Here is a 16,376-nt window from a genome sequence, read left to right on the forward strand (position 1 = left end):
GACTGAGTGTAACCCAAGGTTTTAATATTTTGTTATCAATTATACCAAGTGTCCTTGTACATAATTTTACCCCTGTTTTAATTATTCTAGTGGCTATTAATCCATTCCCGTGTCCGGTTAAATGAACGATTATTCGTGCATATAAATACCCCGCCCATCGTGTCCGATCGAGTGTATATGGTAATTTATAAGGACGCCCAATTGTAAATCTTTATATTAACATTAACAAACTATCATTTAGTTAAACAAATATAAAGCCCATTAATAGCCCATAGTCTAATTTCCACAAGTGTCGTTCTTTTGTCCAAACCCAATTATGATACAAAGCCCAATTACCCAATTTTAGTAATTAGCCCAACATCATGATTACTTCGGATTAAATAAGCATAATAATAACTTAGCTACGAGACATTAAATTAAAAAGGTTGAACATAACTTACAATGATTAAAAATAGCGTAGCGTTACACGGACAGAATTTCGACTTACACCCTTACAACATTCGCTAACATACCCTTATTATTAGGATTAAAATTAAAATTAAAATTAAAATATAAATATAAATATATACGATATAGATAGAGAGATGGATATTAGATGATGAAAAATGATCAGAATTCGGTTGGCTTTATAGGCAGTTTCAGAAATTGGGGCTCCGCGACTCGCGGCCCTTTTTGCCTTCAAACTCCGCGAGTCGCGGAGTTTGCTTTTACAGCTCACACAAGTTTGGCTCTTTGTTTACCGACGGTTTTAAATATTTATATAATATATAAATAATTATAAGAATTATTTAAATATTATATTATATTTATGTGCATAGTTGACTTGTAATTTTTAGTCCGTTGCGTCGAGCGTTGAGAGTTGACTCTGGTCCTGGTTCCGGATTTTCGAACGTCCTTGCGTACAATTTAATATCTTGTACTTTGCGTTTTGAATCTTGTACTCTTGTAATTTCGAGACGTTTCTTATCAATAATTGAAACCTCTTTGATTGTCTTTTGTACTTTTGAACTTTTTGGTCGTTTGCGTCTTCAATTCGTCGAATCTGTCTTTTGTCTTCACCTTTTATTATTTAAACGAATATCACTTGTAAATAGAACAATTGCAACTAAAAGCTTGTCTTTCTTGAGGAATAATGCTATGAAATATATGTTCGTTTTTAGCATTATCAGATACTATGGGAGGCCCGGAGGGGGAGCAAATTGATCGACCGCTCAGGACCCACGATTTTCAGGGGCCCAGTATTTTTAATATATACTGATATAATCGAAGATTTGAGAAGTCGTGGAACTAGTAAAACACAACTAAAAGCAGCGAAGGCAAAGCACAATAGGTCCAAAAGCAACAATCAAAGGTCTCAGAAAAAAGAGAAATCAAAATCCACTAGCATTTTAGCAAGGCCAAAAGGGCCTTTTTTAAATAGTTTATATTATTCGTTAGGGCCCAAGGGCCCTTTTCTCCACCTCGATCTAGGCCCATAAATTCTCGGGACCAGCCCTGACTGATACGGTCTCTTCGAGTCGATCAGAAACTCCTAGGATAAAGTCGATTCGAGATAGCTAATCTCTCAAAAACAATAGAATAAGAAGAGACTTTGGATTTAATCCACTTTTTCATTCATTTCTTTCAAATGCAAACAACTTACAAATTTATACTAGTACTACAATAACTGCTACTTGCAAGTTAAGTTACGAAATACGGAGTACACGATATCTTCTATTTTTAACAATAAAAGAGACTTGTAAGGAGCTAGAAAAATTGAAACATTAAAAATTGATGAAGATGAATTGATTATTTGATCTTTTTCTAATGTTTTGGTGATATAAATAATGCTTTTAAAATTGATACTCCCTCCGTCAATATGGAATATCTCAAAATAAAGGGGGCTGATCCGTACACCACTTGTTTTTTGCCATACACCACCAAAATATTTTTTTGGACTATTCTGCCCTTTCTATTAATTACAGTATATAAGTAATGCTTTTTGGACTATTTTGACCAACTGCTTTCATCTTTTACTCTATTTTAACAATTTAAATATACTTTTAACTATTTAAAAATAAATATCGTGACTAACTGCAAATAATTATCCAACATGATATTTTTGTACCTTTTATTTATGAATTAAACTACTAAAAAACAACAATAAATTACACTTCTTCTATAGAAAAAAAAAACAACGATTTGTATTAGAATACTATAATCACATTATATACTCCTTATACACATGTGTCCAGGACTACAAGAATCAGTACTCCAAATATGTCAAGCTTCAAAAAAGAAGTGTTATGGAGCAGGTAGCCATATCAAGGAGTAAGGCTACTCCTAATGACAAAATTCCACTGTCAATAATCCTCCACAACCATGCCTATGCAAATTGAGTCAAGGTCCAGAAACATTAATTATTAATTACTAGAATCATTTAAACAATCAATTACCCATACGTCATTTGAGATTACATAAAGATCAAATAGCAAGTAGTAGTCTGTCATAACTTCTAAAGTACCAAAATACTTAATAGCTATTGTACCGTTAAACTAAATAATCGACTTCAATGATAAAAAATTCCACTGGAAAGATCAGGATAAAGATTTAAACCAAACATAATGTTTTCATCATCTGTATTGCTAACCTCATCTCCCGCTTCATTGCTCCTTTGAAAAAAACAACCAACACTCGAGGGATTTTGTGATCGTGAGGATTCAACATACTCGAATCTCGATGGATCTCGTGTCGTAGAAGTTATTCCCTTTCCTTTTTTCTTTTTTGACTTTGGCGGTCTACCTTTTGGTCGATGAATCATCGGCTCAAAGTACGTATTTGATTCGTTGACAAGTTTAGTAATCACCGAAGTAGCAGATTGTTTCTTGTTTAAGGGCCACACTTGATACTTTGAATACAACTCCTCGAGCAAGTTATGAAATTTTGTTGCTTCTTCAGTTTCATTGTGTTGATCAACTTCTGAATTCAAGGAGAATGTATCAATCCTCCATTGGGGATGAATAAGCTCTAGTGGAATTGCCAAATCTATGAACTCAACCATCTTGTGTGCACATGGAAGACCCATAGTAGCCATTAAATGACCTGTGCAAGGAGTCATTATGCCTATAAAAATGACATACATAACAAAGGATGATATTAGTCATAAGTGTGTAAGAACTAATAACATAATATGCTCAAATATTACCTTTTTTCATTTTCTGATATTGTTCGGATATTTCCTTTAACGCAAACTGAGATACGCGATACAAAATATCTCTATAAACGGGGATATTGCAACAATGAGGAACTTGTATTTTCTCACTTGCTAGTTTGACTTTTATCTCATTAAACTCATGCTCAACCGCAAGACAAAATTTCTCCTTTACCTTTTGAAAACCACTAGTGGAATTTTGTAAATACATTTTGAGTTTTGAATGTGCACCTTCCGCCCTAGACGATGCACGATTACGAAAATGTAAATACTTATCGGTCCAAGGACTAACAAACTTTTCTTTCCAAGGCAACCATGTGTTCCTTATGTACTCAATAGCATCTTTCTTGTTATTATAAATTGACTCAAATTCAGCCAAATTATTCCAAAATATTGCTTCTGTCGTTGAATATACCACATTTTTCCAACTCAACATGAACATTTCAAAATCTTCAGCACGCTTAAAATACTTCTTGCAATTCGCTACTACATTCTTTTCAATGTGCCAAACACACAAAAGATTTATTGTGGATGGAAATACACTGGTTATGGCATTCATTAATGCCAATTCTCTATCTGACATAATCACCAAAGGTTGTTTCCCGTGTCCAAGAATCTCGTTAAATGCATTTAGGGCCCAAATATAATTCTCTTCATCCTCTTTATCCAAAAAGGCAAACCCAGCATAAAAAGATGTATTAAAACATGAAACTCCAATAATATCAAGAAGAGGCATATTGTATTTGTTAGTTTTATAGGTGCAATCCATCACAAATATATTAGAGAAGACTTTCACCAATTTGCTTGATAAGGGATGTACAACAAACAAACGAGTTATACGCCCTTCTGAATTTTGTAAAACATCATAGAAAAAATCACCTTTTTGGAGCTCCTCAAATAGGGCACCAATCTCTGAACGATTTCCTAAAGTTTCTCTCTGGATTTGTTTCTTCACATTGTAAATAGTTCTAGAAATTGCAGGAAGACTTGGGTCTTTTAGTCTTAGAGAAGAAAGAATCTGTCTTGGGGGTATTCCAGCCCTTGTCATGTCTTTTACAACTTGTACCTTATTAGGTGACAACTGGCGGAATGATGGATGACCAGAGATATCTGTGGATGGGTCATGGTTGTGTCCCAAGTGTTTTGGCTTTAACACCCAATTACCGTCACATCCCTTGCTACCTATTATTCTGAAAGGGCAGTTAACCAAACGAGTTGCTGTATCTTTTTTCCGTTTATCTTCAATACCACGTACATCTCGATAAGAACCTCCCCGATCACATTGCAAAGTGAAGAACTTGTCCTTTTTTGAGTTGCGGATAGATATCCCATATCCCCTACCATTATAGAATTCCCGCACCCTCTTCAATAACTCATCAGACGATCCAAATTTTGAGCTAGATATGAAAAGCTTTTCCTTTTCAACAAACAAATTTGATGAATCAACTGAATTCTGTGACATAGAATAAATCACCATTACACAACTTGGCATTAGTACAGAAACATATAATAAACAAAATCATCTTGTAAATATATATAATGTTTAATTAAGAACAATAGTAAAACAAGAATACAAACACTAGGAATTGAATGATGCAAAAAGCCATCAACGTCGATAACTACAAGTACTTATTATTGAACATAATTCGTATCATCATATAAACCAGGCACTAGTATCGATAAAAAAAACTTAACGCCTCAAATATTTCAAATAAACTAACGAATGGTTGTATTCAATCTAGGGCATTAGCAAATAAAAAATTAGACCACTAAAATTAGCAAATAATCGATTAGTATATATTCATTTAAGGGTTCAGATAATACCTGTGTCTCCATTATTATAATAGATTGAAGAAGATGCGAAAGAAGAGAAGATGACAATAGCAGGTAGCTAAAAGGACGGTGAACAGGTATTTTAATGTGAAGGGTTTCGATTTTGGGGAAATAAAGGAGCGCGAGAATTAAAAAGGGCAAAATAGTCCAAAAAAATATTTTGGTGGTGTATGGCAAAAAGTGAGTGGTGTACAAATCAGCTCCCCAAAATAAAATACTGAACTATTAATATGGAACGGAGAGAGTATGTTTTAATTTGGTGCTACTATCCAAAAAATACTTGAATACTAAATGAAAAAGTGATTGGATACAGAGACATAAATTGAAAGTTCCGTGCACAAAATTCCAAAATAAAATTAGGTAAACGAAGCACACAATTGATCGTAGTAGCACCCCATAATTAATAATAATAATAAAAAAAAAAAGTAATTGTAAATCGACAAAAACAAATTACCCATGGGAGGTTTTACCGACCTTTGTGGTCTAGTGGTTTAACGCTTTGTGTTCACACTACAAAAAACAATAAATAAAAAAACCCATCGTCGTCTACCTCCAGCTCCCAACCCTACCCTTCTCTCCCTAATTCTTTTCCATATCTGCAACATCCAATTTCTACAACCAAAACTATGATCCACACTTACGCGTACTAATTTCAGATCAACCCACCTACTTCATCATCACCGTTTGCCGTCACCATCCCCGTCGCCCCGCACCGTCACACGTTGCTCCATCACTTTCTCCGTCCCACCCAAGGTCGCTGTGTTTAGGATTTCACCAAATCACAAATTGAATGGACGATTACAGTATATACATACATAATTTGAAGGGTAATCAGGATCTTCGAAACAAATGGACATTGGTTGCAGTTGAATCTTAATGGTATATCTTATTAACTTCATTATTCACTCACCCATGTATATATCCATATATATTTTCGGTTTCATGTATATATACGTTTTGCCCTAATTCTTAATCTGGGTCATCACTTTAGAGAGTAAACAAAAATATGTGGATTTAATAAAGAGTTTGACACTCTTCTATTATGGAAGTTTGTAAAATATTGGCAAGATTTATGTCTTTATTATATAAGAATAAGAATAAGAATATATAAGATAAAATGATTGATTGTGTAAATGACCACAAGATCTGACTTGTGAAGAAACAGCTTATACACGTAAGGTTTGATCACGTTTTTTAGGTTGTAAAGTTTTATTTCAAAGCAGTGAGTAGGCAGCTCCTTTAGTAACTTAATGTAGGGATTTTTAAAAGCTTAAAAACATGAAGTAAACTTGAGATGGAACTTAGCAACTTAGGTGCTAATACAATATTAAAAACATTTAAGTTGCTAATTAACATGATACAAGTCTTGAATTACCAGATGCTTATATAGATGCTTATATAGTGTTAAGTTATAGATGAGGATTCTTTAAATTTCCTTAATTTGTTGTGTTACATGATTAGGTACCTCTATCTGTATGCTAACAAGATGTATTAGATGAAATGAATTGTGGCCAATGAAATGGAGACTCAAGTTTTTGAATTTCCAGATGAGAGGTGGGGACTTCCGTCAAACGATACCAGTAACAAAGAAGGCTTATAAACAATAAATTGCTAGTCTTTCAATTGTGTGTTGACACTTATGGCATTACTTTAAAGTGATACAATTATTTTTTTTTCTTTTTTTTGCAGGATGGAACAACCGCGAACGATAACTGAATTTAAGGTAAATCATACCAACAGGGCACTAGAAGCAAAGGTCTACCATGTATGGATGGCCCGCAATGTACGAAACAACATACCTACGGGATGCTGTTGCATTCTGCTCGATCACTATGTTAGTACTGGATATCATCCTTAACTTTTCTAAATATGCTGCATATTTTTTGAAAATAGCACTTATTCGTCGATATTCCTTGATATACATGTGTCGGAGTTTGCTTAGTTGATATGCATGTTTTTAATTACTTATTTGTCGAAATACTACCTATTTGTTGAAAATAGTACTTATTTATTGAAATAGTGCTTATTTGTTAAGTTTTTGTGCAGTACTTTTTTGTTGATATACATGCTTTTATTACTCATCTCTTGAAAATTGTATTGTAGTTCCATATTTCTCCATATATACCACACGATGAAGATACATTTTTTTTCAAAGATTAAGGCAATTTTATAAGGAAATCAGTGTGTAGGTTCAACTTTGAAGAGGAACCAAGTTTGTGAAATTAGTGGTTAGTAAGGCACTACTTGAATTCTCTGTTATTTTTAATTTCAACATTCATGTTTTGACATCAGTCAGTTTGGTCTAAATATGTCAATAAATTAAATTTTTGTGTCTATAACAGTTAGGATTAGGTTTTCGCTGTCAAATTTAGCATACTCTATTCACTTCACTATATAGGGGTGTTATTGTATAGATTAATTTCTTATTTGCAGTTTTTATCTTGATGTTTGTAATCCGTGATTTACTACGCTTTTGAATTTTCTCAGATTATATTTACTAATTCTCGGAATCTGAACATGTTTTAGTGGTGATAGACACACGGTTTAGTGGTGATAGACTGTGAAACAATGGTTACAACAATGGGGTTTGATTATAAAAAACAATTGTCACCTGCAATCAAAGCTCTCGAAGAAATCAGGCAACAGTCGGAGAACAAAAATGTGACCGCCACAACACAAGGCCTGTTTAACCGATAATCCGGGCCTGACCGGATCTCATTTAAATCAAACTAGGGGACCGGGTAAGCCCGATACGCAGGGTGCACAATGAGTCTGCCGGTTAACATGTGAATTAGAATCAAACTATTAACCCTGTTTGACATTAGTAAAATACACCAAAGTTGTATTGTCACGCTAGACGTCATGTTCAAGTTATTCAGGGCTGTCTCAATAATTGAAAGGCTCTGGACGCAGATAAAAATGGGCCCTTATGCATGTTTAACTTTTTAATACAGATAAGAGATTATACTAAAACTTATCATTACGAAAAAAGTTGTCAAGACAACCGTAATAAATTGTTTTATTATCAAATATTTATTCGACAATTTTTTATTTAATTTACTTCGGTATTCGACAATTGTTTTATTATTAAATAAATATTCAAAATTTTAAGCCCTGCTAAATTCTTGGGTACTGGGCGGTTGCCAATTCCCGAAGACGCCTCTGGAGTTATTATAACACAAAAAAACTGTTGGAACTATTATTTCTTCTTAACCAAAACAAGAAACACATCTTCACACACACACACAAAAATAATAAATAAATAATCCATGAAATAGTCTATTGGTTAAGAGATAACAGAGGACTAGGGTTAACATTAGCATAACATAGAAGCTCATAATCACGTTCAAATATCTCCATTTTATCCGGGCTCAATGTCACTGCAGCTTCAACACCACCATGTTTATGTGTATCAGTCAAAAACACCAAACTCACATTTCTTGTATTCAAAACATTGAACCATATCGGCTTCCCCCAACTGAAATCCAACTCATATATTCCACTGTTCAATACCCTGCTAGCCATTATGAAATCTCCTGGTACGGTCATATTCGTTAGCCCGCTTAATCCCTTTAACCTCTCTATAACTACCTCACTTCTCTTTTCGCCTTTCAACGCATCGATATAATCAAAGTTCACACTTGCTACCGACGTTCTTAATTCACCATAAGTGTTGCCAAGTCTGGTTGGCTTTCGGGAAAGCACACCGCACCAACTAATACAAATAGGTTACTTATCGAGTTTTCAGGTAAAGGAGGCCAGTGATGCCCTTTTTAACATATTCACGGCTGATAATAGCGTGCGAGGTGATTGTGGACTAAATGGTGTTACTGTGGATGATGCATTTGCAGCCGCCTTCCAAATGAGTGCGGTTGTGGCCTTCATACGAGTTGGTTCTCGTTCGACAGATGTGAAGGGAGCCATTTGGACCTTAGAGACATCTATAGATTTAGGATCAAACACAATACTTTTTGTACCAATTGTTGTGTTGGTTGTTAATTCGGTTGGAATGGAGTGTTCTAGACTAGGATCATTCGGGAAGACCTCGGATGCCATGAAACTTGGTGAAATTGTTTCGTGTGCGCCTCGAACTGCTGCGGCCCATGCTTTCATAAAAACCTTTTATGTATGAAAGTCCATTATCTTGTGTGACATGCTTGTGCTAATTCCAATTCCACCACAATCGAATATGTTTATCTGCCATAAATAAATAAAAAACTTAGTTCAATAGTTCAAATATAATGTCTAGATAACCGGTTTCTTCATGTTCAACTTGCATATAAGCTACATAAAACTATGTAATATGACACTTATCTTAATAGATGTAAAGTTACCTGAATCCCCAACACAAAGTTTCCTATCGAAAGTGAACGAGGGCTTTCAATCATAAGATTTTTCACATTTTTATCATCCAAACGATCAAGAATTTCTTCTAGTGTATGGTTAACTCGAGCCTCGATGTAGTTGACTCCTTTGTCGTTACAATCGACGTGCAACCTGTCCTTAACTTCTCCGGCAAGGGGATGAAATTGACGTAGAATCTGAGATAGAGTCTGTTTGAGATGTTTTGATCTTTTGGACATGACATCATTAACACTATCCTTGTTACTATTAGGAATAATGAGGATTATAGGGGTGTAGTAATCGTAAAGGATTTGGTCTATAATTGATAAGTTAAAGGTTCTTAGATGACGTGGAGTTGCAGAAGCTGGTTGATGATTTCTCTTGAAATTATTTCAAGATCTACCTTTTTTGTTTCACTTTCATTCTTGCTAGCATCCAATAACCTGCAAAATTTCTATAATAGTAACATTAGTTAAAATAAAACATTACGATAACAGTTTGTTTCAAAAAAAACAAAAACATTATCATTAACAGTAACAGTTCAGTTGCTTTGTTTTCTAGCTAGCTAGCTTTCAATATACCTATCTATCCATTACTCTACATGTCCCATTAGATTGTCCAGCTCTTTATCATACTAGCTTTCAGCCTCTTCCTTTTAACTTGGATTCTTCAGTAAATTGGTTCAGTTACAGTTGAGTGTTTGTAAATATATACAACTTTATTCGATAATTTCCATATTTTAAAGGTTTTAGTTGTATGTATCAAAAGATTTGATTATTGCTATTATATGAACTCTACTTAGAGATTAGAGATGAGTGCTTAGGATTGTACTAAATCATAGTAGAAACTCTATTCAATGGCGATTTCAGGATCAGAACACAATGGGTTCCTGAAATTTTTTTCTCGAACTAATTATATTTGAAAGTTATTTTGGTGGTTGTTTACGTTCAAAAATAATTACAAATAAAAAAATATATGTGATCCGAGTAGTTAAATTTAGTGGTGTTCTATACAATTTAACGGACAAAACTATAAATTCAAAAAATATATGGGGCCATGTAGTTAAATTTAGTGGTGTCTTATACAATTTTTAAAGTATTTCTACGTAAAAATTTTAAATTAGTGGTGTCCCGTGACCCCACGGGTTATACACGAGATTCGCCACTGACTCTATTGTATGAAAGTGTATGTTAGTATGTTGTTTGTGTTCAAAGTACTGTTTTTAGGGTTAAAGCTATACATACGCTATATACTTTCACTTTTGTTTCAATATAGGCTATATACCAAATAAATTACCAGTGTAGGTCACATACTTTCAAAAAGTGTTCTAATGTAGGCTATTGGTGGCCAGTTACCTACTGAACCAGTAAAATCAATTTTTTAATATCATTTTTTTAATTTTATATGGCTACAAATAAGTTATATACTTTCATTTGTGTTCCGATGTAGGCTATATACAAAAATGATTTATTCTGATGTAAGCTATATACTTTCACTTTTGTTCGCTCATTTTTATTTTATCCGGCTAACAAGTTTAATGTGTTCATATTAGCACACTTTTTGAAAGTATATAGCATACACTGATATTTTATTGGGTATATAGCCTACATTGGAACAAAAGTGAAAATATATATATCGTATTTATAGCTTTAACCCTTGTTTTTATTGATTATTGTATGAAATCGAACTCTTATTACTTGTAATTGATGATGTGATCAGGCGACAACACATCAGTTGACATGGTGAATATACGGTACGGTTGTCACGTCATAAATAACTGGATAAATAATTCATTCTACATATTGAAGCAATCCCAAGTTTTTTTAACAACGGTTAGAGAGTCAATGACGGGCCCACCAGAAGTGTAGCCACTCATCTGATCATATATGTGTCACGTGTCGGGATGAAACCAGGAGACCCGCACCCATAAGGTAACACGGCCAACTGAAAAACCCTCATGAGGTTCGAAAACAAGACGTTACGAAATCTAAATATACCACTGAGCTAGGCGCACAAGTAATATAACTTTTGTCCACGGCAGGATTCAAGGTTAATGAGCCTCCTTGCTAGGCCAGAAGTGGTCCGAAGCAATCCCAAGTACCTACTACTCCTGTAACATCCCGCATTTTTCCGTTAAATTATTTTAACGCCCGTCTTTTTATTTTAAATAATATCCTTCGTGACTAGATTCGTATCCTCCGTTAGCTAACATTCTTAATAATTTCGTTATTGGATTATAACGTCTCCCGTACTCTCGTGTAATTCAAAATAATTCGTTCGGTTAATTCCCACACCCGACTACAAACTTGAGGGACTAAACTTGTCAAAATGCCAAAATAGTGACTAGGTCAAAGGAGTCAAACTCCATCATCATCCATTCATTTTCTTTTATTTCCTTTTTCCTTTTTCTTTCATACTTTCACATTTTCTCTCAATCTTCAACCCAAAGATTCATCATCTAAATTCGGATTAGGAAGCTAGCAACAAAACAAATTACATATTTGAGATCCTCTCTTCATCCTCTACAACTTGATACCAATTTCACCTTATTTGGGTAACTTTTTAAAATCACTAGATTTTGTGTTCTAGATGTTTTTGAATTATAAAAGTGTTAATTAGTGTCTATGGCTCAAGTCTAACATGAATATATGATTTGTATGCTCGATCTTGTTGTTTTGAAGTAACTAGCTTGAACTTGAATTTTGGTGTGTTTATTCTTGAGATTTAATCGCTTAAATGTTGTTAGATGTTAAAAGTTCATGTTTTAATTGTGTTACTAGTATCACTAGCTTCAAATTGATGTGTAGGTTGCTTTAGAAAACTTCATAAACTTGATTATTGATTTTGGTGAATTTAGATTAGGGTTTGATGAACTTGAAATGGACTTTTGATGATTCGAATGCTATGAAACGTTGTTAGTAAATGTTTAGTTGTATTGTATGTTTAATTACCTACGAAACGGCATATCATACATGTAAATTGGTTGCCCGAATCATGAAATGCGTTTTACAAACTTGAAACTTTGATTATGAACGTTCATTGTAGGGATGGCAAAACTACCCGTACTCGATGGGTAAACCCGAAACCTGATATTATTGGTCCGGGTTTGATTCGGGTATACGGGTTTAGGGTCGGGTATGGGTATAGGTTTACTTTTTTTAGCGGGTTCGGGTTCGGGTTTGGTCTTAAATAAAAACTCATATACCTGACCCGTATGCCCGACCCATATACCCGATTAGTTTATTCAATATATTACATTGAAAGTTACAAACAAATACCAACCAGAGCTTATATCCTACTAGCCCACTTCATAAGGCCCACCAAAATGGACAAGAAAAACATGCATACATTACATCCGAATACAAACATGTAACTGAAATTAATCATTGGATGCTACTATGAACAAGCTGCACGGTAAAATTCTTTAACATTTAATTCTTTAACATTTTAATCTCAGTTAGTAATGTAGTTTGTAAATTCTTTAACATTTAATTTAATTTGATTTGAATTAAATGGTTACCCGATTATCCGTGGGGAAATCCGTTACCCGACGGTTAATTAGTTAATGGTTACCCGCCGGGTATGGTACCGGGTTTGGGAGTGAGTTTCTTAATCGGATTTGGGTTTGGTATTGCCTATACCCGACCAAACCCGACCCGATGCCATCCCAAGTTCATTGAACATTCGACGAGAATGTGATTATTGTAAATGCATGTTTTGATTGATGATATGTTCTTAGTTGTATTCCTTGTCAAAAGAGCTTTCCAACGATATAAGATACGCATTATAAGTGTTTACGGTTTGTATTTTGTGCAAAAATGAATTTGGATCAAGACTTGAACTTTTGGAACAGTGATAAGGCTAAAAAGGAACATATATTTCATAGCAATATCCCTCCTAAATAATAGATTTTTATATGTAATTGTATTATATTTTCATTGTTTTTTTTAAATAAATAAATGTGAAGACGAAGCACGAAAATTAAAGAATTGAAGAAAAAGTGCCACTAAAGCCTGAAAAGTGCCACTAAAGCCATAGTACACTTAAAAGTGCCACTAAAAAGTGAGTAAAAGACTCGCACGGATTTTGAAATTTAAGGAGAACAATTTTTGTGCAAATTACAAATCGCGAAACGTAAAGTGCACGATATAAAATAGTACGAAAGGACGTTTGAAAATCCGGAACCAGGACATGAGTCAACTCTCAACGCTCGACGCAACGGACTAAAAATTACGAGTCAACTATGCACGAGAATATAATATAATATTTAAATAATTATATTAATTATTTAAATATTATAATTATATAAATAATATGTCGGCAAAGCAAAGTTCCAAACTTGGATGAACTGTATTCACGATCTCCGCGACTCGCGGAGATCCCAGCCTTTTTCTATCGCGACTCGCAGAGCACAAGATTTCAGAAATGCCTATAAAAGGCTCGAGCATATATATATATATATATATATATATATATATATATATATATATATATATATATATATATATATATATATATAGTGTAGATTAGTGTTATATTAGATTAGTTTGGGTTATGTAAAAGTTATTTTTACGGGTTTTAAAGTCGGAGCTCTGTTCGTGTACCACTACGCGATAAATAATCAATGTAAGCTATGTTCTCCTTTTTAAATTAATGTCTCGTGCTTAAGTTATTATTATGCTTATTTGAGCCGAAGTAATCATGATGTTGGGCTAAAAATTAAAGACGGGGTAATTGGGCTTTGTACCATAATTGGGGTTTGGACAAAAGAACGACACTTGTGGAAATTAGACTATGGGCTATTAATGGGATTTATATTTGTTTAACTAAATGATAGTTTGTTAATTTTAATATAAAGATTTACAATTGGATGTACCTATAAATAACCATATACACTCGATCGGACACGATGGGCGGGATATTTATATGTACGAATAATCGTTCATTTAACCGGACACGGGAATGGATTAATAGTCTATGGAATAATTAAAACAGGGGTGAAATTATGTACAAGGACACTTGGCGTAATTGTTAACAAAGTATTAAACCTTGGATTACACGCAGTCGATATCCTGGTGTAATTATTAAACAAAGTATTAAAACCTTGTTACAGTTTAAGTCCTCAATTAGTTGGAATATTTGACTTCGGATATAAGGATAATTTGACGAGGACACTCGCACTTTATATTTATGACAGATGGACTGTTATGGACAAAAACCAGACGGGCATATTAAATAATCCAGGACAAAGAACAATTAAACCATGGGAATAAAATAAAAATCAACACGTCAAACATCATGATTACGGAAGTTTAAATAAGCATAATATATTTTATTTCATATTTCCTCGTACTTTTATTTATTGTCATTTTAATTATTGTTATTTATTGTTAGTTAAATATCGTCATTTACTTTACGCTTCGCTTAAAATATAAATCGACAAACCGGTCATTAAACGGTAAACCCCCTTTTATATATTATTATATATAATTATATATATTTTGTACAAATATAGTTGTTTAAAAATATAGTGTGCAATAAGCCCGCTCCTTGTGGAACGAACCGGACTTCCTAAAAACTATACTACTCTACGATTAGGTACACTGCCTATAGTGTTGTAGCAAGGTTTAGGTATATCCCATTTGTAAATAAATAATTAAAACTTGTGTAAAATTGTAGCATATTTAATAGTATTTCCTAGTAAAAATATAAACCATTTCGTACCCTCACGCTACGACATCAAGTTATTGGCCCGCTGCCGGGGAATCTCGGCGAAACGCTATATTTTTAATTTATTTTTGTATAAATATATTTATATATCATTTTAGAAAAACAATAAAAAAAAAAAACGTTTTACAATCTCCGCGACTTGCGGAGGTTTTCTGGTACAGGTCACCGCGACTCGCGGAGCCGTCTGACACGAACCTGGTCCAGCAATTAATACGATTTAGGTTTTAATTATTTATTATTATTATTATTAAACCTAATTAGGTTTTATATATAATATTATTTAGTTTAAGTTTTTAATTAATTTGTAATATTAAATTTTAATTAGTTTTATTTATATATAAAAATTAATACTATTATAAAATAAATATAAAAATATTATTTTTATAAAAATAAGTAATTTTATCACTTTTTATATATTTTTATATTTTGTATCTTTTTAATCGTTTATTCGTAATATTTGTATTGTTATCATTCGTAATTAGTTTTAAGAATAGTATTTTGCCGTAGTTAATTTTTATATTTCTAGATTTTTAGGCTTTGCCGTAAAATCCCTTAAGTGCCTTTTCTTTAGACTAAGATTTAGGTGTTTTAGAATTTTGCGACGACATTTTAAAATTTTAGTGCCTTTTAAGTTACGACGCGTTACTTTCTTTTTATTTTTCTCCTTTTTATTTTTCGACGTTTTTCGACGAGCATTCTTTTTCTTTCTTATTTTCTCAACACTTTAGTTTTTAGGACTTAGAAATTTTCTCTATTTCTTATCTAATATCTCAAACGGAAAGAAAAATTATTTAAGTGGTTAAATTAATGGACGTTGACAATTTTCTGCTTCGTAGTAATAGTTGGATTTGTTAGTGGCTGAGTTGTGAGCTTCCGATTTAAAGGGTTCTGGCTCCCTGCTGCATCTTTTGGCTATTCGAAACGTGGGCAAAAGTATAAAAGTCTATTAATTGGACAACTTATATAAGTTTTTCTATTTTTATAACTAATAGGATAATTAGTAAATGCACCACATTGTAGCTAAAATTTGGCCATCGCAATAAAATGGAAAATTTTGAAAACAAGGCTATGGAAACTCTTTTTGATATCCAAAATCAATTAAATCAATACTCTCAAACGGGTGTTGATGACAATTTGTTCGGTCAATCTTGGATCACGAATGACGAAACAATAACTGGTTGTGAAATCTGTGGAGATTATCACTCAACATGGGAATGTTATTATTACGTTCCTATAGAAAATTACGCACCCACGGAACCTGAATGGAATGATTATGAAG

General features: G+C 33.3%; 1 protein-coding gene and 1 pseudogene across 1 annotated transcript; both read right to left on the minus strand.

The window, feature by feature from the left end:
• Positions 1 to 2,374: 2,374 nt before the first annotated feature.
• LOC139877032 (uncharacterized) lies at positions 2,375 to 4,713 on the minus strand. The gene is made up of 4 exons (XM_071864438.1): positions 4,391 to 4,713; positions 4,070 to 4,183; positions 3,185 to 3,841; positions 2,375 to 3,102 (listed from the first exon to the last, which is right to left on the minus strand). The coding sequence occupies exons 1-4, from the start codon at positions 4,680 to 4,682 to the stop codon at positions 2,549 to 2,551; spliced, it is 1,617 nt and encodes a 538-aa protein (XP_071720539.1). The 5' UTR covers positions 4,683 to 4,713; the 3' UTR covers positions 2,375 to 2,548.
• A 3,589-nt stretch (positions 4,714 to 8,302) lies between these two features.
• LOC139874817 (stemmadenine O-acetyltransferase-like) overlaps positions 8,303 to 16,376 on the minus strand; it is a 35,741-nt pseudogene continuing 27,667 nt past the window's right edge.

This window comes from Rutidosis leptorrhynchoides, chromosome 11, assembly GCF_046630445.1.
Source record: "Rutidosis leptorrhynchoides isolate AG116_Rl617_1_P2 chromosome 11, CSIRO_AGI_Rlap_v1, whole genome shotgun sequence".
NCBI lineage: Eukaryota > Viridiplantae > Streptophyta > Magnoliopsida > Asterales > Asteraceae > Rutidosis > Rutidosis leptorrhynchoides.